The sequence below is a fragment of the Pomacea canaliculata genome, linkage group LG10 (assembly GCF_003073045.1).
Source record: "Pomacea canaliculata isolate SZHN2017 linkage group LG10, ASM307304v1, whole genome shotgun sequence".
Taxonomy (NCBI): Eukaryota; Metazoa; Mollusca; class Gastropoda; order Architaenioglossa; family Ampullariidae; genus Pomacea; species Pomacea canaliculata.
Genome location: NC_037599.1, coordinates 19,073,731 through 19,097,044, shown reverse-complemented (window position 1 = coordinate 19,097,044; position 23,314 = coordinate 19,073,731). Strand labels below are relative to the sequence as shown.

At 36.7% G+C, this 23,314-nt stretch overlaps 2 protein-coding genes across 5 annotated transcripts; both read left to right on the top strand.

Annotated features, from left to right (window-relative positions):
• Positions 1–1,842: 1,842 nt before the first annotated feature.
• Positions 1,843–7,331, top strand: LOC112574105 (calcyphosin-like protein). Of its 2 annotated transcripts, none has more exons than XM_025254971.1 (5): positions 1,843–1,987; positions 4,525–4,671; positions 5,012–5,189; positions 6,199–6,408; positions 6,841–7,331. In XM_025254971.1, the coding sequence occupies exons 2-5, from the start codon at positions 4,538–4,540 to the stop codon at positions 6,961–6,963; spliced, it is 645 nt and encodes a 214-aa protein (XP_025110756.1). In that variant the 5' UTR covers positions 1,843–1,987; positions 4,525–4,537; the 3' UTR covers positions 6,964–7,331. The 2 variants fall into 2 exon arrangements, with proteins under 2 accessions (XP_025110756.1, XP_025110755.1); XM_025254970.1 differs by having other exon boundaries at positions 1,858–1,987; positions 4,515–4,671.
• A 1,182-nt stretch (positions 7,332–8,513) lies between these two features.
• On the top strand, positions 8,514–23,046 carry LOC112574108 (calcyphosin-like protein). Of its 3 annotated transcripts, none has more exons than XM_025254977.1 (5): positions 8,514–8,669; positions 8,797–8,951; positions 9,962–10,142; positions 10,422–10,628; positions 21,721–23,046. In XM_025254977.1, the coding sequence occupies exons 2-5, from the start codon at positions 8,815–8,817 to the stop codon at positions 21,829–21,831; spliced, it is 636 nt and encodes a 211-aa protein (XP_025110762.1). In that variant the 5' UTR covers positions 8,514–8,669; positions 8,797–8,814; the 3' UTR covers positions 21,832–23,046. The 3 variants fall into 3 exon arrangements, with proteins under 3 accessions (XP_025110762.1, XP_025110763.1, XP_025110764.1); XM_025254978.1 differs by lacking the exon at positions 21,721–23,046 and adding an exon at positions 20,097–21,714; XM_025254979.1 differs by lacking the exon at positions 21,721–23,046 and adding an exon at positions 14,706–17,543.
• Positions 23,047–23,314: the final 268 nt, after the last annotated feature.

Genomic DNA, 23,314 nt, shown 5'->3' with positions numbered 1-23,314 from the left:
GGAGTAGTCTCCCATCAATAATTAGTGACTGGTGTGAATTAGTCGAGCAATTATTTTCATTTTTCGTAGGATACAAGCTAAAACCAGTCAGATTTTTTAAAATTTCGAGATCTCCATTTTAGATATACTGAATAATAAATAATATTTTTTTGTGTGCATGTTTTATATATCATAATTATGGGTAACACAAATATGGGTTGACACATTTGCAGTTTAAAATAAAACAGTGAAAGATGATAGCTTCCGTGAAAAATATGTCACATATGAATATCTCCGTAGATTAAAAAATGATTACAGTGTGAATACGTTCTTTTGTTTATAAGAAAAATATCATTTTGCAACGACTGATCGACTTTTAATTAACATTCTGTTCGTCCAGTAAGTTAGTTAAAACATACTTGCTGAAAATGTATACTATGGTGTTTAAAAAAGACACTTGTTGGCGATAAAGGCTTTTAATTTTGTTTGCATTTTTGGGATAACCATGGAAACAGATGTAGGCCATTCCGGCCGTTGCCTATGGAAATGACTAAACATTGTCCTAAGGTATTTGCATCAGAAAATATCGATCCGCATTGACTAGACTAAATGGGTTAATTGTCTCTTTTTGTTTACTTTTGTCCTTGCTAAATGAGGAAATGACGGAATTTTCCTGGTTGAGATCAGCAGTTTCTGCAACTTGCATGTCCTAAGCTATCTAAAGATCGATTTCAGACGGAGATATACATATATAATAGTTAATAACGTAAACATTGTGGCATAAGTAATATATATTGCGCTCCACACACACACACATTGCACAGACAGACAGGCTGAGAAACAGACATCCATAGTAAGGCAAACCGATTAACATATATATAGTTCAAGAAAGATTGAAGTTGTCTAGGAGTTTTTTAAACACCAATTAATCTACAGTCTTAAATTATTCGTGTCATTATTTCCAAGCACAGCAACTCGATCGCTTAATCTACTCGCTATTCTAATCTGCACAGGTAACGGCATGGTAGGGTTAAGGTATGATCGTTTTGTAGTAAACTACACTTCAGCCAAATTCATGCTGACTGGGCTAACACCCTATAAGTACAGCACTCGCGTCTATATAGTCATCAGCTGTTCCAGGACAGCCAGATAGGGCCCTCAACATCGGGGAGTAGGGGAAAGAGTGTAAAAAGCATCAAGCACTTAACTTTCAGGGTTGTCGACAAATACTGTCATTTGTCACCTTTCGTAAGGAAGACTGGCGCAAGACTGGGTTGCATACTATCACCGACAATCTTACTGAGGGTCATAGACTGCATGGATTATGCGCAAAAGACCTCGATGGGAACCACATGGACCCAACTGAGGGTCCGCTGGTGAGGTGTTGTTGCGGCCCTATCTCCTCGAGGAGTAACAAAGCAGCCATATAACGTCTACGACAGACACCATTATTTCATAATTACGTACGTACTATACCTTTAGAATATCCATGGCAAAGACAGATCGACACGAATAAATAAATAAACAAACGTCTTTAATTAATCTTTTGCAGAAAGAAGAGCATAAAATACTTAAAATTATAAATTTATAAATCTTTAGTTAGAGATGCATTCGCAACACTTAAACATTTTCAGCCAGGTGGTGTCTCCGTGCAATTATAAGTCTATCTCAGGTATACACAAGGTGCATAGTCTTTATTACTTTACTTCTTCTATGAAAGTATATTTTGCTTAATACTAAGTGATCGAAAGAAAACAAAAAACAAAGTAATGTGAGATGTTTATTGTTTCCCGACCAATATAGTTGGCATGGTGTACACTAGGAGCGCTGCGCAGTTGGAAACCCCGCCAACAACACCGATATCGCGCGCGACTGAGCCTCGCCGACGCCCGTTGCCTTGGTCACGAATGGTAAACAAACCGAAGCAAGCCGAAGCTAGCCGAACGCCCATCTGATCGACTCGATCGTTTCGTAAACGTTATTATTGTTCAGGGCGCGTGCAGAGCAGGTAAGAATGCTTCCTGACATTCTAAGCTTCTTTCTCACAGTTTCTTTGAGGTAATCGCGTTTACCTGCGGTCTTGTGAACACGTGCAAGGGACCTGTTGCTCTCATGTACGTTAACTCAATATGATAGTTTGACAGTTAATTATTGTATGAATACATGTAGCTCAAAGCTAACCATAGTGAGTTGCATAGTGGTGCGTTGTTGTCGTGTGGAGATGTGTGTTTGTGTGTGTGTGTGCGCGCGTGACTGCGTGAGTATGTGCATGCAGAGGTCTGCGTGCTACAAAACAGACACTGCAATCTCTCAATATTTCCAACACTGAAAGGAAAAGCCAGGCCGTCAAACTAGTCTAGTCGCATGAAAGGATTCATTATTCGCTAGTGTCGCACACAACTGACAAAAGTTAACGACGAACAGCCTCCGAGGATAGATTAACGAGAGAGTATTGCAATGTTTTGTACGACACGCAATATATTAATATTCGCTCCTGTATAGTTTGTCCATTGTAGTGTCAGATTACATGTCTGGTCGTTCAATATTATGTTGGAGAATTAATTCTATTTTGATTGTAACTGGGACAGCGGCTACAGGTGACGTGACCTACCTTGACACTGTATGACAAAGAGTTACTTGTGGAACGGAACGCTTGCGTATAACTTAGGCATCAGAAATTCACTTTACACCTTCGGATGCTTATAACCATTCCACGTTAGCTAGAATATGAAATCATGTGCAAAATTTGCTTGTGTGACCAAATATATGTTCAATTTAAGAGAGAGCGTGCGTGTGTGCGTGATTTTGCCCTGGTGTAAGAAATATGTGGGAAAAGGAGGTTAATGTTTGAGCAAATTGGACGAGGTTATATACATATAACCTTCTTTGGATTTAATGTATGTGTTTGCGTATTGTTTAAAGATGAACCATGTGTGTAATTGGATGAATTGTTTACATTCAACAGCCACATGAAACGTAAATCCTTTTAGTATAGACGTTATAGACGTTAAAATCACTATATGCATCTGAACACGACACACCCTCCCTACAGCTATACACTTTCCCAGACAGTAGAGAGCTTGTCGCGTGACTAAGCACGAAAAATAAAGGTCCATGCACACTTGAACTAATTACGATGATCGGGTTTAAGCTCAAACAGCTATGTGTCGACATAGAATGTGAGCTTAAGTACCAAGGTCTTGGTAAAGGTCTCTGTAATCAATAGCTAATGAAGCCAGCAGAAAAAAAAACTATAGCTGCACTGACGGCCTACGTTGCATGTTTTGAGACTGATAGATCAGGCAGGTAATTTTTAGGGGGAAGCGATGCTTCAAAAACAATAACATTTCTTCTGTCTAGTTTTTTTCCTCCTGGCAAAGTTTGTCGATGATTATAAATTATAATTACTTGTAAATATATCTAGGAACTTTTTTTTAAAGACGCACGTATATAATTTCCTTTCATTTAATGGTAAAAAAACTATTATTGATTAACTTTTGAATTAATTTGTTATGGCTGATCGACAAAGAATGTGAAAGACCTAGTCAAAACTGTCTCGATACTATGGAAACACATGAACAGCAGGCCTGGGTCATCCACAATAATGGAGAGGAGTCGGGAAATTACCAATGAATTACACTGCATGAGAGTGGTACTACAAACGCCTTATATTAATTCATTTTGAAAATTAAGGCATTTTGAGGAGAGGCACAAGCGTATATGGACATACGGAGGGTGTAAACATGAGTGTGAATACTTGGGTGGATAAGTGTATCTGAAGGGTTCACTCCAAACAGCGAGGGCAGGCAGGAAAAAAAAAATCCGATGCGGAAGGATTTCTCCACACAAACGCAGGATTACAGCCAAGCATTTCGACTGTGGCCAACTCAGTGACAGCTGAGTGATTGTATGGAATGATTTAAAGCCATGGTGAACAGGTATTAAAAGCAGTAGAATTTTAGACATTAAGGAGATATTACGATAGGCAGAAGAGTGTGAAATAAAGGACTATTTTTCTGCGACTGAAGTCTTGAACGTCCGAAACAACTAATAAAAGGAAGAAATACATGATTTCTAAGAGAGGGGGAAATGATTCCTTTTTCACGATTGTTGGAACCTCGAGATTCCGGATTGTCTGCCACATTTACACGGAGCTAAAGAAAACAAAATTAATCCGACCATTCACATCGTCATCCAATCTTCATCGAAAAACTCTCTAATGCCAGCTCAGTGAGGAGAAACTGTGAAAAGTCAAATTAAAAAAAAAATGATGCAGGCTGCTTGTTCGGGTGTTCTCGTACCTGCGGCTAGTAAGCTCCTCTTGTCTACACAGAGGCTTTGCTGATTGATCAGAGAAGGCTGGGCATTCGCATATACCGGGCTCTAGACATTGTTAACCACGTTCCGGCCTTTTTGCAGCTAGTCTGACTATTTCTTTCGTGTAACAATATTCAACCGGGTCACAGATTGAAATCCAGACAAGGTGTTGCAAGCTGTTTTCCAGCTGTTATTTTTTTTTCATTTTTTTCCCCCAGAAAAGCGCAGACAACACACAGCAATGGACTGTCCAACCCACGACCGGATGCTGGCCCAGAAGTGCGCCCAGCAGCTCGCCACGGAGCGCGACCCCATCGAGCGCTTCAAGCTGATGGCGCTGAAGCACGGCTGCTCCGGCATCAAAAGCATTGGCACGTACGTTGGCTCTCTGGAGGTGTTCTAACAGAAGTCTTTTAACAGAAAAAGTTTCATCTTCCCTTTCTTCTTTCATCTCATCTCGGGCATGCTGTTCTTTCTCAGACTGCTTTGCCTTGATATAACTTGTCTCGGCATAAAACACCATTCCCCATCCCCAGTAGTCTGACTGTGGTCGAAGGGACTGATAGATGTGGTTAAATCGACCGGTGGTCCGTGAAAGGCGCGTGTCCATTTTCCCCATTGCTTTCAACTACTCCTGTCCAGTTTCACTTTACCTGAAAATAATGACCCTTTTAAAGATTTTGAGGCGTGAAAATTTGTGGAACTTGATTTCCAGAAAATTCCGACTGATGGACACTTCCGGTGACCGCAAGCTGACATTTGATGAGTTCGTGGAAGGATGTCAGAGAGTGGTTGCCCGGATGTCGAAAGAGGAACTGAAAACTGTTTTCGACGCGTTCGACAAGGACGGAAACGGCTATATGAATTATGATGAATTTCTGGCCGCCGTCAGGGTAAGTGCCTAATAGAACAGTTTCCAGGCGACCAGAGTTTGCATGTGCATTGACTGATTTACTATCTTGGGAAGGGAGTGAAGGATGGACCAAAAACTCAAAAACTAATTCTCTTGAAAACACACATTCAGGTATTTATTTCTACTTTTATTCGAAAGTACGTCCGAACCGGAAAGAAAGAAATAGAAATCTCAAGATTCAAAGAATTTAAGTGCTAAGCTTTGTTTCAAAACAAATTCATGCACCATTAAAAAGAATTGGATCCAGCCTGTTAAGTGCTGATGGCTTGGTTACACAGAAAAAAATACAAAGGTTATATTTTCCAGCTTTATTTACTTTGCAAGATCATGTTTTAATACATCTTGTTTAACACTACGAAACTGTACCTTCTTCAAAAAAATACATTGAGATTCAAAAACACAAATTTTTTCAGTCTTTGAGAAGATTTTCATGAAATAAATCGATAAATATCACCAATTTTGGTATATTCCTTTATCATGACAAAGCCAGGTTTGTATCCTAGATTTGGTACGACCAGTCTTTCCATCATATATATCTTGTCAGAGAAGGTACAACTGCCTTAAAGACAGACATCTGTCTAATAAATTCTGCACACGAATCATTGTAGAATTTCGTAATTAAATATCTGTTGATTTAAGTAATGATTTTATCGCATGCATCCTTCAAAGAATAAATAAGTCAAAGATTTGACATTTCCGATGTGAAAGTCACATACATGTTATCTAGCCTCAGATTGATTTTTGAGTCTCATCGTCGTCTTTTGCATCTGAAGGCAACGCCCTTCTCGTCCTTTCTTCAAGCTCAGTTGGACATCTACACCGCCAACTCTAAACAATTAGGTCAACTGTAAATAAAAAATTTCTTCTACACATTCACTTGTCACATGTTTCTTGTTTGGACAGTTAGGTTGATTTGTGCTAAGGTAATGGGGATACACACACAAACCTGTATTAAATGGAGTTCTGTGTGGTTTGTTTGTCTGGTCTAGCCAGGAATGTCTGAAGCACGCAAACGGCTGGTGATGGATGTGTTCATCAGGCTAGACAAGACGGGTGACGGGGTCATCACTGTTGACGACATCCTGGACTCATACAACGTCCGCTCGCACCCGAAGTACCAGAACGGGGAGATGAGCAAGAAGGAGATTCTCACGCAATTCCTCACCAACTTCGAGGTTGGCGATCACGTGGACGGAACAGTAAGTATACGTGTGAATGTGAGTGTGATTGTTTGTGCATGCGTGGGGGATGAGGGTCGGTTTTGTGCCTTCCAGCAACTATAAGGCCATAATAATATTATACCACGGCGATGGGGTGAGAACGGGAGAGACAAAGACAATGAAGAGAGAATGCTAGGAAGTGTGAAGGAAATAATCTTCCACTGTGTTCAAGATGTTTATTTACAAACTGTTGTTTTATTTATGGCCGTTTTCCTTGCCGAAATGGTATTTAAAAACACTAGCACAAAAATTATTCCTTTATTCTTGTTCTTTTTAAAAAATGGAAGACGTACTATAGTTGAAGACGACAGCACGCTCAGTATAATAATCTGTATGTGTGCATGCATACCTATGTGCTTGTGGGTGTTTATATGAATCGAGAATTCGACCTCATGACATCTGGTTTTAAAGGTCACGAGGAAGGAATGGGAAGATTACTATGCTGGCATCAGCCACAGCATCGACGATGACAGCTATTTCAGACTGATGATGAACAATTCTTGGAATCCTCCACCACCGTTTCCGCGAAAATAAAGATGTAAGGTTTGAAGATCTATCGGATGTCTACACCGCTCACTCTCGATGTGAATAATTTCAAACTTACATAATAGTGACATTGAAGTGTGAGAGTTTGACCACAGATTGTCATGGTTGTTCACCTGTGATGTTTTTACATCAATTTTTAATACTGTTTGGAGACATTTTTGACTATTGTGTATTCTTTGAAAATGTTATCTTCTTCACTCATGGTGACGGTGCTTCTCACCATAGTTTATTGTTTGTTTGAAAAAGTGATCTTGTCATTGTGCAACATCTGTTTTACTGTTGCGGAAAATGATTGTAACTTGCTCACTATGTACAATGAAGACACTGTTTGTCATGATTAAAAAGGATGAAATGTATAAAAATAAAGTGTTTTTTTTTTCATCGAGCTTATTCTCTCTCTCTTTCATATCACTATCGTGTCACTACATCTTTTATCCTCACCTCCTCCCTTCTGGCGTCTCATATCTTTATTTGCCATTAGGTAACCAGAGCATTCGAGATTGTATTTCTGATATTAGACTAAGGTTGACCAACAACAAGTTAAAACTAAATAACGAAAAAACAGAAGCTATAATTTTTTCCAAAGAGGTGAGCCAGAGTTTACACTTAACTTCCTGTCTGCTCAGGTAGGCGAATGTTGATGTTCTTTTTTTTACTTCAACAATAATGTCTACATAATGTCTACTGACATGTCTCTAGATAAGCATGTTTCTCACATCTGTCGTTCTGCGTATTATGAACTCCGGAAGATCAGCTTTATTCACCATTCTCTGTCCATCTCAAACACCAAAATTCTCATCTGCTCTTTTGTTCTGTTTAAACTAGACTACTGCGACTCTTTTCTTGCTGGGTGTCCACAGGACTCATTCACAAGCTTCAGAAAGTCCATAACTCAGCTACTTGATCGTCTTCCAAAAGAATGTGATTTGTAACAACTGCTAGCGCAGACTCTCGTTCTACACACACACAATGTCCACCTCTCAAATGACAGAAAAAAATTTCTCTGCATAGCAGAATTTTTAAAAAAAATTTGAAGACAACGACGATCGAGTGTTATAACGGACGGAAAAAACAAAAAATCCCATTAAAATGCAGACACTCCAGAAAAACACTTGTTTGTAATTAGAGAAAGGGAGACCATACGATCAGAGATAAAGCACGCTATACATTCACTGTATATAATAACATCAGCTGCGAGATCCCAGAAAAAGTTAAAAATCACTTCCTCGTTATATACTCTTTGGTGTAGAACAGTACACAAATTAATTACAGACTGATTCCTGATACTACACATCAATCGCAGAATCGAGATCATCCAACACGATCAATAAGGTCCACAAAACACTAATCGAGACTTGAACGAGAGCATGTCGTCAAAGGAATCGTAGTAATCTACCTTCATAGCCGATCAGACATAAATGTTGAAAAACACGTCTCAGAACTTACTGAAGAGAGTTTCTTATCGTAAACTTTTTTTCAAATGAAGGAATTTGCTTATTGGTAAATGCATTTTAAGGCCATAGGAGCTTGGTACAATGACTGCTCCCCATTGCCATAGCGACCCTCATAATAAACACCATCGATACCGAGTGCGTTCACGAGAACCTTCGCGAGAGCTTTTCTGTAGCGTGCAGAAGCTACAGCTAGTGTCCTGATTTCGAAGAAATTCGCGCTTTATTGGATACGGAGAAAAGGTATATTTAAGTCAGCATTGTAATTATAATACACACAACAATGGACAGTTAATGTAGTGTTTTGTTTAAATGAACGACAGTTAATGAGATTTTGATGCTTACAACACGATCGGTGTGTTTTCTTTAGGTATACTACACGCAAGTCATGGCTTGTACTCAGAGAACAAATAAAGAAATCCAGATGAAATCGAGACAGGCACTTCAGAAAGCAACAGACCCGTTAGAGAGGCTGCAGTTAGCGTGTATGTCCAGAGGAGCCACTGGCATTAAAGGATTAGCCAGGTATGTATGAATTGGATTTTTTCCCAGTTGTCGATCGATAGATGCACACAACACATAGTACCGTGTAGCTGGTAGACATGTCCATTCGTGCTGCTGGATTGTGAGAGATGGGTTCATGTTGTGGACTGATTGGTAATGTGTATCAATATATATGTAGCTGTGAGGATGTAAGTTCACAGTATTTTGTCCACACAAGCTACTCTTTGTAATGTTGACGTGGAACTATAGCTTTTCACCATCAGTGCTATCTTTACTTTTTTGACACATAAGATTTTAAAGGTGTGTTGAAAACATGGAATACAGATAACTGAGTTTTAAAAAAACAAGAATGTATCCATATCTGGGAACCAAACCGAATGGTCACTTAGTCTGCATGATTCTTTAGGAGTGTCTTAAGAATGCAGGATGGCATATGTTGTGTTTGTATGATGTACTGTTTGCTCTGTTCTCCTCTGTAACGAGTACTTGTTCTGTCTCCTTTTTTTGATAACTTTTTAAGTTATAATTACTGTCCACTGTGATTGATAAAGTTGGTCATTTGTCAGATAACCTGTAAAGTTTTGAGTTTGAAGAACAAGAATGTGGTGTCTTCTCACTTATATATGTATTTGGGAACCAACTACAGTAGGCCTTAAATGGAACTTACTTTTATGGTAAATGCCATTTAGTGCATGGAGTTTTAATATGGGGAGTTTTAAAATCTATAATAATTATAATAATGATCTTATAGCAAGTGGCAGATGTAGATTTTTTTTTTTTAATGTTTAGAACAATTTTTCAAATGTGTTTAATTATACTTATTTATTGACAACAAGGAAGGGCTCTACATATGACAGAAATAAATGTAGATGCAGTTTGTATTGATAAATAGAGGGCAAGTTCAAACTTGGTAATGAGATTAGCATGCATGAACACTCTATAAACCTTGTCAGGGTGGAGGACTCTTCCTGGTGTACAACTAACAGGAAACAGTATATATCAAAAAGAAAAAGTTTTTGTTACTGTTACAGAAAGTTCAAGATCATGGATGACGATGGTAACAGATCCATTGATTTCAAGGAATTTGTGAAGGGCCTCAGAGAGTATGGTTTGACAGAACTGAGCAATGAAAACATGAAAGAATTGTTTGAACAGTTTGATAAAAATGGAAATGGCACCATTGACTTTGATGAATTTCTTGAAAAACTGAGGGTAGGTAATATGCTTGTCTGTTTTTTAACCTGCTATTTATACTTTTTCTATATTTTCTTCATATTTAGAAGCTTATGAGCTCTGTAAAAGTGAAATATACCATAAAATTTGTCTGTAAAATTTGTTGAGACTGACACAAATTATCAATAAGTCATTAACTTCAAAAATTAGTCACAAGGTGGGTAAAATATTATTTTAACACCTGCAGATATTTGAAGGGTTGACACTGTGTAATTTTTATCATTTATTTTATTGTTGCATGACATCGTGCATCATTAGCCACCCATGAACAAGCATCGAAAAGACCTCATATTCCAGGCGTTTCAAAAGTTAGACAAGACCGGTGATGGAGTGATCACAGTAGAAGACCTCAGAGGTGTCTACAGTGTTAAAAAACACCCCAAGTATCTCAATGGAGAGTGGACAGAAGATCAGTGCCTTCGTACTTTCCTGGATTCGTTTGACAGCCAAGATAAAGATGGAAAGGTGAGTGCATCGAAGAGAGGGGAGAAAGAAAAGGTAAATTGAAAGACTAAAGAAAGGGTGGGTGGAGAGAAAGAAATCATAAAAGCTGGAGAAAAGGAATTTGTTATATGAAATAAAGAAGAAATTTGAGTGGAAAAACAAAAGATAAAAATGGATATTTTTATTGAAAAGGAAACAAAAACATATTTGATTTTATTAATCACCTTAGTTTGTATTATTTAGTCTGCACATATTGAGGGATTTACCAAAGTATGAAGCTTATATATGAGTGGTAGATCTTTTTTTTAAAATTCTTAGAAACAATTTATAAGGAAGTTTCTTTGCAAACTACCATCCAGACAGTGCATTTGTATATGTTTAATAACTACTGGGTCCTGGTGTATTTTATATGTTGGCTAAGCATGCATGATACTGCTGAAAACATGCATAACAGCATGAGCACTTGGCTTGCTGCAAACTTATTCTTGCTGGATCTTGAATTGCTTATTCAAAGACAACTTGTGCATAACTGCCTTTTAACAAAACTATGCCTATGCTTTTGTGAAAAATTGTTGCCCATCTTGCATATCTCCTTTTAAGTGTGATGGAAATCCATGTGACTATTGGCACAGTGCTTGCATGGTTTTAACATGAACTCAAACCTGGCATCTTCTATCTTGGCATGCATGTTTCTGGAACAAGTGATTTGTGTATGAAAGGAAAAGAAATGTATTATAGAAAAACAGAGGGTTCAAAATTTGTGTCTAGCGTGAATGAAAAAAAAAATGTATAGTCTTTTTGACACAACGAGTAGCATGGTGAGAGGCAGTTTTTACCATGAAGCATGTAGCATAGTAATAATCATATTATACTAGTTATGGTGAGTCTAAAGCATTCCATTATTGTTATGCTGTGTTTTTATGCATGGCAATGGGCCAAACCATAACTGCATTTTTACAAAACTGCACAGCTAAAAACCCCGTTATTACTGTGTTGCATTCAGGAACACATACCACATGATCTGTTATTGTAAAAAAACACCCTAAATTTACCATTGCTGAGACGTGCAGCTTAGCAGAGAAAATTCTGCCATTTGTGTCATTTTCTGGTATAATTGAAAGTGCTATCATTACTGCGCTGGGTTGAAAAAGGCCACAACAAAATCTCCATAATTACTGATTTCTTTTAAAGTAAACCTCGTAATTTCCTTCATGCATGTTTCAAGCACCCACTTGGACCTGGTTTCATCTTCTGTCTCTGGTCTTGCTTTTATAGCTGTCAGAAACCTGCTGAAAACAGGAATGAATTTTGGACTTCTGTCTGATTTGTTTTGCATTATTCTGCACTAAGAATTAAAGTGAAGATAAGAATAAGTTTATGAGGAACCTTTTTTAATAATGTGTCAAGGATTTCTTGAGCCACTCATGCATGACACTCACCCTATTAAGCTCATGAATGAATAGGCAGTGCTATTGAAACTGGTCTTTCACATCTCTGTCTTTGTGTTATGAAATTATGGCCATTGGTAGGGTTGCAAAGATATGTGTTCATGAAATGGTAGAAGGGCCAAATTTGTAGACATTTAACTAGAGACATTTTGGTGTTCAGAGTGGGGACACTACTCCTGACCTATCACATTTAGAAATACCTTAAGGTATTTACTTGTAAAACTGATTTAACCTGCTACATATACTGGCAACATTTAAAGTTAAAAGATTCTTTACATTAATTCCTTTTTTTACATTTGGATTTTATGCATTTGATTCTTGTCAGCAGATCCAATAACAGCTATTGTTGCAAGTCACAAATTTTTTCAGGACACTGATAATAGTTGAATGGTTATGTTATTTCACATTCTAGCAACTGTTATATGTTTATGCTGCTGGTCGAATCATTTAAATCATTTCTGTAACATTTACTTCTTCACGAACAACACTTTAAGTTATAAAAACTGAACATTTCACCAGCCAGCAAAACAAAATCATAGAAGACCAATGATGTGAACATGATAAGGAGGATCAGGATCAATATCATTCTTTATCTTAATAGTTAAGTTTTATTTATTTATTTTCTTTGTTTTTGCCTGTTGCTTTATTCTGCTTAATCTAGTCATTTTAAATTATTCAGAAATACAGTACATAATCCAGCATCAGGAAAACATTTTAAAGAGTGGTAAATGGATTAACTGTTTAAATATGTGTAATTAGGCTTTATTTTACAAAAAACTTTGATTATGTTCTTTAATTTTTATGTTTATGTGTAACATTTTTGGTTGCACCATGTTTTAAAGAGGATAATTAGACTGACAATTTTCTTAGAAAACTAATACATTAGTAAGTTTCATGTACTGAAGATGAAGTTTTGGTTAAATGATATTTAAAATTGCCAACAGCTATCTTAAAGAATATCTTTTTTAGCATTTTTTTCCTTCATCATTTGCCAATATTTATATTTGCATCTCATATTTTGCATTTCTTTTCACTTTTATGTGATCCCTTGTTTTTGGCATGGCTTGAATTTTTGGTGGGTTTTACTTTTTGGGGGTTTAATACACCAGTAATCCTCTGCATGTCACAAATGTCCAACCAAGACTGAAGACAATTCTGTGGCTGCCTGAACTTTCTAGCTTGCAGAAAATTCTAAGTCTTACAAGATCACAAATTCTCTTCTGTTCCTAGCTACTGAATGTTGTCTAGAACAATCTCCATTATCCACCTTAATGAAATGGCTACCAGTTCCTGAAATAAAAGTAAAATTCCATAACACAGTTCTGCAGTACTGTTATTTAGTGACTATAGTAAAGCAATTTTTATCTTGTCTGACTTAGATAAAATAAATGAGACCCGAAAATGTTTTCAAGAATATGTAATCAAGGTTTTGAGTAAAATCTCTATCCTTTGAGCTTCATGTGATTCAATTAAAGACTTTTTGACTAATAGCGTGATCTTGCAAAAGTTATCCCAGTTGTAACATCTGCTTTCTTGCAAAATTTTATCTTACTCGATCAGGAAACATCTGCCATTCTGCTACATTATTTTTTATTCGTTTTAAAACAAATTTTTATAAGTTTGAACAAATTTTTTTTTTATAACATGAATACGTATACAATAAAACCTCTTTATTAAGACCTTCCCGATTATATCCCCTCATAGTTACTACCCAAACATTTTTCACGGAGATATATATATTACGATCGATGTTTCTGTGCAAAAGTTGCGTATTTTAAAAAAAAAGTACATTTCAAACTAGACTATTCTTTGGCCGGCTGCTTACCCTTTATATTAATTTTTCGATTTACTGCTGAAATCACGTAAAAGAAATACATAGTGAAAGAGACTGCTTAATTGTTCATTTGGTCTCCGGTCATTTCGACCCGCACCATCGCCCCCAGCACAGAAAGTCGAATCCATCCAGACTCAAAAGACAAATCGATTTCCAATGACTGTAGAAGGTATCAATGTTAAATGTTATCAACAGTTGTTGGAGCAAGTTCAGCAACCATCGTACTAAACAAACAATTAAAGGGCCGGTCAGCAATTAATACACATTCAGAGAACAAATCACAATAACTCGTAACGCGATCTTTTATTTCAAGGGAGAGGCCTTTGTTGTCATTATTCATTATACTTTGGAGGTACGTATTAAATGTATATACAAATGTTCTGTTAGTATGAAACAGGCGTTACTCCTCTGGCATTCATTTAGCCACAATTAAGTTCGTAATTGAGCCTATAAGGCCGACTGGTCGACTCGACTTTCGACGTTGGACCTCTGAGGTCATATACGTGGGACGAGGTCATGGCGGAGCGGGAGGTCCATAATTATAACCCAGAGGATGTGATTTTCGGTTGAAATGATCACCTCTCCCAATCCCTGTTATCTCTTTTTCAACACGTATCAATGGACAACGCTACCACCTGACTTTGGTGGATTTTAACGAGTATTAATAGAGAGGTTTTACTGTAGTCAAAGCTGTTACCAGCACGTATATATCAACATCTAACTAAATAATGGGTGTGCATTGCACCTTGCTGATAGATGTTCGCACAGTCACCCTCATGCCTTCACCATGCATGTATATGCTTCAACACGTTGCAGATCACCCAAGAGGAGTTTGAAAGCTACTATGGAGGTGTGAGCGCGTGCATCGATAGCGACGCATACTTTGATCTGATGATGCGTACTGCATGGAAACTGTGAACTGTAGATACACAGCCTACATTCACCTACATTGTAGCACAGTTGTTACCATCAACCAAACTAGAATGGGTTGTGATTTTTGTGGGAGAAATTCTGAGACAGAAATATCAGTGGACTCACAATAGCTCCAAAAAACTGTGTTTACTTGTATAGGCCATTGTCATTGATACATCATAAATTATGCAGCTGAAACTGTAACATCCAAAGATATATATATGTATTATTATACTGTAATCACTAATGTTTTGAAAAATGAGCTGTAAAATGTAAAGGGCAAACAGTAGTGGAAAGGCTAAACACAAGAAAATTTAATATGATAGTGTCACTGTGCTGAAGTGGGTGAGCAACAGACCTGAAAGGGTAGCTTCACAATTTATACATGTACAATAGTCCTAAAATGATAGGGTCAAGGATTTAAGCCAAATTCTGCATATACAAAAGGCAGACCAAAATTAGCATACTTTGGAGACACCATTCCCAAACTATGAGATTTTATTGACTTCAGTGACACTAAATGTATATCGCTGTAAATATCAGCAGTTGTATTGTGGAAGCTTGGACTAGCAAGCAAGAGAATCTGTGTCGAGAATTGAAGAGTAACTTATTTCCATGGATGCATATCTCACACATTTATCAACATAATCTCATGGAGACAAACGTCCGTGGCATTTCCATTTGGTCTTGAAAGACAGTGAAACGTTTTCTTTATGCAGCAATGTACTCTTTGAATGTTAATAACACTGATATAAATTGCTGATATTGTACTTTACATTTTGACTGTTGTGTAGCTTTTCTTCTGTTTGCTTCTTCTAGTTTGTTGATTTCATTTCTAGTTTTAGGTTATCCTTAGAACTTTTTTGATCGTATGAGTACAGCCTGATTGCTTTTAATAGCTTTTTTAATCAGTGTTTTTAGATAGTAGCCTTTTATAATTTAGTATGCTTTAGCATCATATCCTAACAAAAACTTCATAAACATTTGACATAAGTTGCATCTAGAGAGATTTTATAAACTTTTAATAAACATCTGATAAATCGATCCCTTTCAAAAGCTTCAAACGAAGACTTAACTATTTACTGTTGGGTCTACATGCATAGTTGAAAAACATTGACTTGATCTGAAGATGCCAAGAATCTGCTCTGAGCTGTAAAGATTGACACTTAATTGTATATGATCTTCTGTTCACAATGTAAAATGTTCAAGACTACATAAATATTAAGACAAGGTTCATAAAGTGTTACACAACTTCCTGTGTATGGCACCATTAATCAGTTAGAGTGTCTTGTGTGGCTGTGAGGTGTACAGCTCATAGTTTCAGGAATTTAGCTATCTTCCATATCAGTGTAAATCTGAACATAGGTTTATGTAGTTTTTTTTTTAACAGTAAACATTCAGACCTTTAATAATGGAATTTTGGAAACTCCTGCTTTGAGAGTTGGGTAGAAAGGAATCTGGATTCAGTGATGATCACATTTTGAAAGTCTGCACAATGTGGACACTCTCCACTTGCCAAATATAATCTTTTCTCAGTCCTCGTGTGCAAGGAAGTAATTGTTATGAGCATTAGGAGATGAGCCTTCTTGAAAGCATTTGTGATGAACTTCAAATCACTGCAGCTTTAATTAATGTGCTAAAGCCTCAGGAACCCAGATCTGTTTTACTGGTTCTTTAATTCTTTCCATTGTCATGTTAAAACCTGGTCCTGATGTCAAACTTAACCCCCATGTGTTCCACAAAAAAAGAAATTACCTTTGACAATATTTTTTCATTTGAAATGAAATCAAAAGTTTAATTCATGTAATTTGATTAACTTTTGACTTACTGTGGATGATCTTTAAGTGTATATGATAGTGTATTTCATGGTACTTACAAATGAGTTAATTTCTGTTGACAAAACTAATTTGATTTAATAATTAGGACGTGGTAGGCACCTGGTAGATAGGCTGTTTATCTTTATAACGAGGTTTATGGTTTAAGGGTCACCTGGCTCTATGGCTGAAACCTCTCTACACCTGCTCCAGCTCACCCAACATGTGCATGGGTATCTGATTCAGCAGGGAGGGTACAAAGGTAGCAGCAAAAGTGGGCTGGCTGTCCATGTCATCCACTTGGTTGTAGGACTATTTTCTTTTACATTAAATCATGCAAGTCATGTTGCTAAGCATTGGAGAGGTCACATTACTCTCCATGCATGCATGGAATAACTTCTTGAATTACATCTCAAAATACACAATCCTTGGTGGACTGTTTTTGTTTCTAAAGTAAAGAGATTCAGAGGAAATGTTTTCCAGCAATGGTGCATGCATATACCATGTCACCATCGTTAGCTGTGGTAGGAAAGAATGACCTGATTTGGCTTTAAACTGGTGTCATAATAAAATATGAGTTCAACAAGAGGAGATAATCTTATGGCCTACTGAAACGAAATTTGCAGCATTGTTATTACAATCCAGCTGACAGATTATAGCCCTAAGGTCACAGCTGGTATCATTTCTGTCTAATAATGTCTAGGTGACCATGCAAAAGTTTTGTTTCAGTCTTATTCTTCCAGATACATCTAAATACTAAAAGCATTGTTAAGCACTTGGATATGTCATGTACTTAAAAAGTACATCACCTGAATGTAAATACTGTTACAAATGAATTTAAATCAAAATACTTGTTGGCATAAGTTTTGAATGATTGGTTATTGCTGTTGGTGAAACATTACACTGATTTTTGTTCCACACAAAAAAATTATCTATTTAATTTATGTGTTTTTGAGAGTAAGAGCAAATGTGCATCTGTATGTTTTCCTTATTTAAAAAAAAAAAAAACTATAAGAAAACCAGAAAATATGATTTCTTAAGTACTGTTTGAAATAGGATGGGCTTGATTTGGTTGTCAGGTCAAACAGTTTTTCAACATCAAATTATCAAACAGCATGTAATCACTCCTAATCTATGTACTGCAAAAGAAGAAATTTGTTTACATTTAAAATTAACATTCCTATCAGCAGTCAAAATAATTACTTGATCCTCTCTACTATCATCTTTTCTCTCCACTTCTACGCCAATAACTCTCAACACCCTGAATTGCTGTTGCAGGAGAGGTGCTTTACAAATACATGTATTGTAATCATTAACTTCAGAAAAAGTAAAGTTTATTCTTAGCAGTTAAGGATATTTATGTCAACTAGGTTAGATTTACAAGATTGAATTTCATCTTTTATGAGGCAGTTCCCTTAAAACTTCATTTCAGACTTTAATGCTCATCGCACACTGCATGTTATCTCAAAAGATAAATTTGATAGTTGTGAGCTCCACTGTAGAGAGCACAGTCAAGGAAGTGATGTATTTTCCTCAGTATTCATCATGATATTGGAATGAAAAAGAGTTGGTTTATGATAGTTCTTGCATTACAGAATTTTGGAATCTGATACCATCTACTTGAAGGTAAGACAAACGCAGGGCTAATAATTAAGGGCGTGCTACTTGCACTTGATTTGGTGCACGAGTTGATGCCTTTTTACTACATCTAATACATTCTAATATAATACATTCAGACCTTTCCTCTCCTCAATTGTTTTATCACACACATTTAACACACTACTCTATGTTCAGTCTTGTGAGACTTGGAATCTCAATATAAATGCGCATGCGCCACACATTCTCTTTATTATGCATGGTTGCATACTTGCATGGTCACGTATCTTGATGTATGCATGCACATGATACAATGGGAATGTTGTGTCCCATAAATTTTCTTTATGTAACTAACAATAGTGGGTATAAAATTTATGCTAATCAGATAAAATAAAATATTCTAGAACTTTATTGTTGTGGCCATGTTATTCAGGGTTGTGTTAAGGGAATGCTTCTGTCATTTTGGATTATTATAGGCTCTTTAAATGCCTCTTTCTGCTGTATTCTTACCCAGGGCTCATATTACCCACTTCAAAGTAATATCAGTTACGCAGGGTTCATGTTACTTAAAGCTACTTGTCACAGTTTTGGACGGTTCATGTTACTTATCTTTCAGTTACTTCTCAACCATAGGACCAGGCCATGTGCCAATGGCTGGTATGCACAAGTAGTTTAGGAGGTGGTAGAGTCTTCGACTCGCTCTAAAAAACTGAATATAAATCATTCAGTCCAGATATTTTATTCTTGTGCTGATCTATAGCACTGGCAAGGACGAAATGTGCTACCTCCAATCTTTTTCGGCAGGATGGGATGTTGCTCTCACTCTGTGCTCTCTGAAACTGTTTGTTCCTTGCCATCCAGCCTTTTTTACTCTCCTAAGCTCAGAATTCTCTAGAAACTAACCCCATTCAACTGACCCTTGCCCACTCTGCTGTACCACCTGTGTGAATGGTCCCAGCCACTCCCGTCTGGCATGCTAGGAATACAGGGTTTTGCGAGTGGTCACAGTTGTGTCCAAGGTCATGATGCTATCATGACTCACCCAGTGTATGTGTGCATTTTCGCTTGCCTGTATTTGTATGCTTGAATGTCTTGGCCCTGTTCCACACTAATATATTTTAGGGATTGTTGTGGTTTATTTCAAATTGTGTTAAGGGCATACTTTAATATCTGCATTTTGGATTATTATAGCTCTCCTATGTTTTTAACTAGAGTTAAAACCTCCAAATACATTGTCAAAGTTATACAGGGTTTATGTTACACCTCTCTTAAAGCAGCTTAATTGTTACAGTTTTGGAGAGTTATTTATCTCTAGATTACTTCTCAACCTTAGGAGCAGGCGATGTGCCAGTGGCTGGAATGCACATATAAAATGCATGCACCATGTTTATGTTTAGTACAGTGATATTCTGCTTTCACAAACAATGGAGTATGTCAAGTAAATTTCCCAAAAATGACAATTATAAGAAAATATATCATCTGCAAGAATGTAACATGCAGAGCTGTTTTGCAGAAAGTGAGCATTAAATCCTCACTTGCACATTTCAGTCTTTGAAAAATTTCAAAGCTACAGGCGCATCAGTTTCCCAAAAAAACCTAAAGATTTGCTAGAATCAGAAAAAGACAGCACATACTTTTAAAGCATGCATCATACTTTTTCTCTCTGATGAACAGGATTCATTTATTTCATGACCCATTGCCAACTGTTTCATTCTTGTTTATCACTGAAGGATACTTGAGTTTCTTCCCATACGTTTAGATAAACTCATGATGACAATCCTGCAGTTTCTGCAGCTGCACTTGATGTGCAGCTCTCAGAGACGGTTGCTGGTGCTCCTGATTAATTCCGTGTTTCTTCCTCTTCCCTTGCATGCTGATCACGCAGATATCAAAGGAGGAGTTTGACAACTACTATGCCGGCGTCAGTGCTTCTATCGACAATGATGCCTACTTCGACCTTATGATGAGAAACGCATATGGTCTTGCACACTAGCAAGAGGGATTGTTATTTAACATCATCAGGTCACCAGGTTACCTTAATTTGCAGAAGAGACTCTTAAATGTGATAGGAAGACATCAGCCTTAAACAGACTATGATGAAAAAAATGGACTTGGACACAGCTCTGGGCATTTCAGTCAATACTCCATTTTCAAGCAGCTTTTTTTCAGAATATTTTATCGTGTACATTTGTGCAATGGTTCTCGATTTTTAAATCTGTTTATAATAGACTGTATTTATAATATACTCTGCTGAACAGGTTCTAAAACTAGACAACGGACATAAAGAATTTCAAAAAAAGCTAATAAAGTTGTTTAAGTTTTTCTTCCAAGTGGAGTTGGACTTGGATCCTAAATCTAATTTTTAAACACTGTTGCACTTGGAGGTATGCATGGTATTCTGATCGCACTCAATAAATGGATATGGCAGCATTATGCAGGTAAGATAATGTGCAACTGCTTTCACTACTAAATGTTTTGACATGATCTCATAGGTATTGTAATACACTTACTAATTTCTGCTTTCCTAAAAAAAAGTCATGCTTTTTGAGTTAGCACTTTAGAGATGCTTTTGTAGAAAACTGCACTTTTAAATGTTCAGATTTCTTATATATTTAACTATTCATGTATCAAAGGTAAGCACTTCCTAACAATACTTCTCTTTCAGATAATCATAATTTAAAAGCTTTAATTGCTTTTATGCGTACACACACCTATCTACAACCAAGGGTGCATTTAACAATTACTTTGAACATTAGTTCTGTGCATAACATTAATTACCAAAAATTTGCAGAATCTCTTTTGGCATCATTACTTCATTGCCTTTTAATGTGTAATTGACATTTGTTAGCTTAGTGCACATTAGATAGGTTGATTATTTTACTTATCTTTAGTTGTATGCTTTCAATACACAGGACAGATTCTTCATTTGCACTTGTCTGAAGTGCAGGCAATTGCATGGGCTGTCTTGGCTGTCACCTTTCCCCACCAAATTCGATCAGTTTGATACCAAATTTCAAATTGGCTAGGCTGCATAAGCTGTGTTCATATATCTTGTACTGATCATGGGTTTTATGAATGGTTATTTTGGTAAACAGTTAACTTTCCACACACGTATTGACACCTGGTGCACTCCCGTTCAGTATCAGTGTGAGAAATTAAATTTTTTCACATTCACTTTTTTAAACTCTTGATTCAGCTGCATCATGTTCCTAATTTTTATAGAAAACTGCGAATGCACACTTTCTTACTGTCTTCACCGTCTCCCAGATGGCCAGCTATCTCTTTTCCATTACCTGTACTTCTATAATACCTTACTGCAGTCACATTATTTTTTAAACTCATGTTAATTTAGTAACATAATTAAAAAACCCCAAGAAAACCAACAAAACAATTTTACATCATTCACAAATGTGCCAATTCCATGCTTTCTATCGTGAGTGCATACTTTCATGTATGAATGCGAAACACATATGTGACAAAAGAGTAATAAAACAAAACTATTCCAACAGATAACCAAAGAAGAATTTGACAACTACTACGTGGGCGTCTCTGCATCCATTGACAATGACATCTACTTTGACCTCATGATGCGACAAGCCTGGCGTCTGGATTCAAAATGAGTGCAGAGTCTACTCTATTTTGTTTCTTTAGTCAGAGGCCTGTTGTCAGAACAGATGGATAAAAAAATGTGGTTAATGTTTTGTATTGACCAACTAAAGACTCGTATGTTGCTTCCATTCTCAAGAAAAGAGTTTTCATCATTAAAGTGACAATACAGGATTCGGATGCCATTGTTAAATGTTAAATCAAAAGTTGACCAACTTCTGTTACTATGTGTACACCCGGTTCTCTGACACTGCCTTTACTGAATTCTAATGTGCCTACTTTTTTTGCCATAGGCCTGCTGTATTTGATCTTTGTGAAACCTTCTTTGGTGGTGCCTTAGCAGTAACAACAATAATAGCTTTTAATAATGTGTTTTTCCACTTTATAGTAGGTTCAATGCACTTAAGTGAAAAACACAGATGTACATATATTGACTCAAAATGCATTAAGCATATACCTATAGACTAAATATAAACAAGCTAATATACAGAGGCAACAAAATAACATCAAAACACAGAAGGAAGATGTGGCAGTCAAGACCAGGCAAAGGTTAGGTTGAATATTTGTGTTTTGATGAACTCTAAACATACTGACTAAACATATCCATGCAAAATTTGAAAAGGTTCAAGTTCTAAGGGTAAAAAAAACCTACATCAAAATTACACCATATATTCACAAAACCCAAGTCGCTAGTGATTACATTGTATTCAAAAGTGTAAACGGTTTTTAAATTCTTCTTGCAAATTAGTGTGATGTAATGTTTTAAAAGCAGGGTACAATTAACTGCATATATTGGGTCCCCCCCACTCTTCTCTTCATTTGCTTAAAGTTGTTGCAGTGCGGAGTCCAACTGAGAGGTGATTTTTACTTATGTAGTTTTCTCTGGCTAAGACTAGAGTTGGGTAAATGGAAGTGTTTAACATGCTGTCACTGGACAATGTGTAAGATCTTATTTTTTTAAAGTTCCAGAACATGTGACTAATGCATTGCCTTCAGTTTATTTCTTGAATCACTTTGCAGAATGTTATTGTGCACAAGATATAGTGCTTAGAACAGGGTAGAACAATGCTTTCTTTTAATTTAAAGTTTCTAGCAGCCCATTATGTTTGTTTATATAGTATGTGCACTTTTCCCTGTTCCAAAATACCACACAGGTAATTTCAAACAGTAACATAACATCTGCCATTGTGCTCTTGAAATTTTTGCTCAAATTAAACTTTTAAATGCTACATTTGTTTTCTTCCTTTCTCTTTGCAACTGGCACAGCTTTGAATGTTTATATAAAATGATGATAATAAGTGGATTTATGGAGTGCACCTCCCCACTTTAAAACTGATGTCTACTTTATAACTATCACTATGCACTTTGCAAAACAGAAAAAATAGTTGTGTGGGAGCTCAGCATTGCACTCATAGTATTTGCTTAATAAACAGTTCATAGTGATAAAATAATCTGAATGTAACTAATCTGAATGTAACTAAAGCAGCAGCTGTCGCA

Excerpts from the sequence above, each read along its gene's own strand:
- LOC112574105 (XM_025254971.1), top strand. The coding sequence starts at position 4,538 with ATGGACTGTCCAACCCACGACCGGATGCTGGCCCAGAAGTGCGCCCAG. Across the intron at positions 4,672-5,011 it reads GGCATCAAAAGCATTGGCAC|AAAATTCCGACTGATGGACA; the intron begins GTACGTTGGCTC and ends CTTGATTTCCAG. Across the intron at positions 5,190-6,198 it reads AATTTCTGGCCGCCGTCAGG|CCAGGAATGTCTGAAGCACG; the intron begins GTAAGTGCCTAA and ends TGTCTGGTCTAG.
- LOC112574108 (XM_025254977.1), top strand. The coding sequence starts at position 8,815 with ATGGCTTGTACTCAGAGAACAAATAAAGAAATCCAGATGAAATCGAGA. Across the intron at positions 10,143-10,421 it reads AATTTCTTGAAAAACTGAGG|CCACCCATGAACAAGCATCG; the intron begins GTAGGTAATATG and ends GTGCATCATTAG. Across the intron at positions 10,629-21,720 it reads GCCAAGATAAAGATGGAAAG|ATAACCAAAGAAGAATTTGA; the intron begins GTGAGTGCATCG and ends CTATTCCAACAG.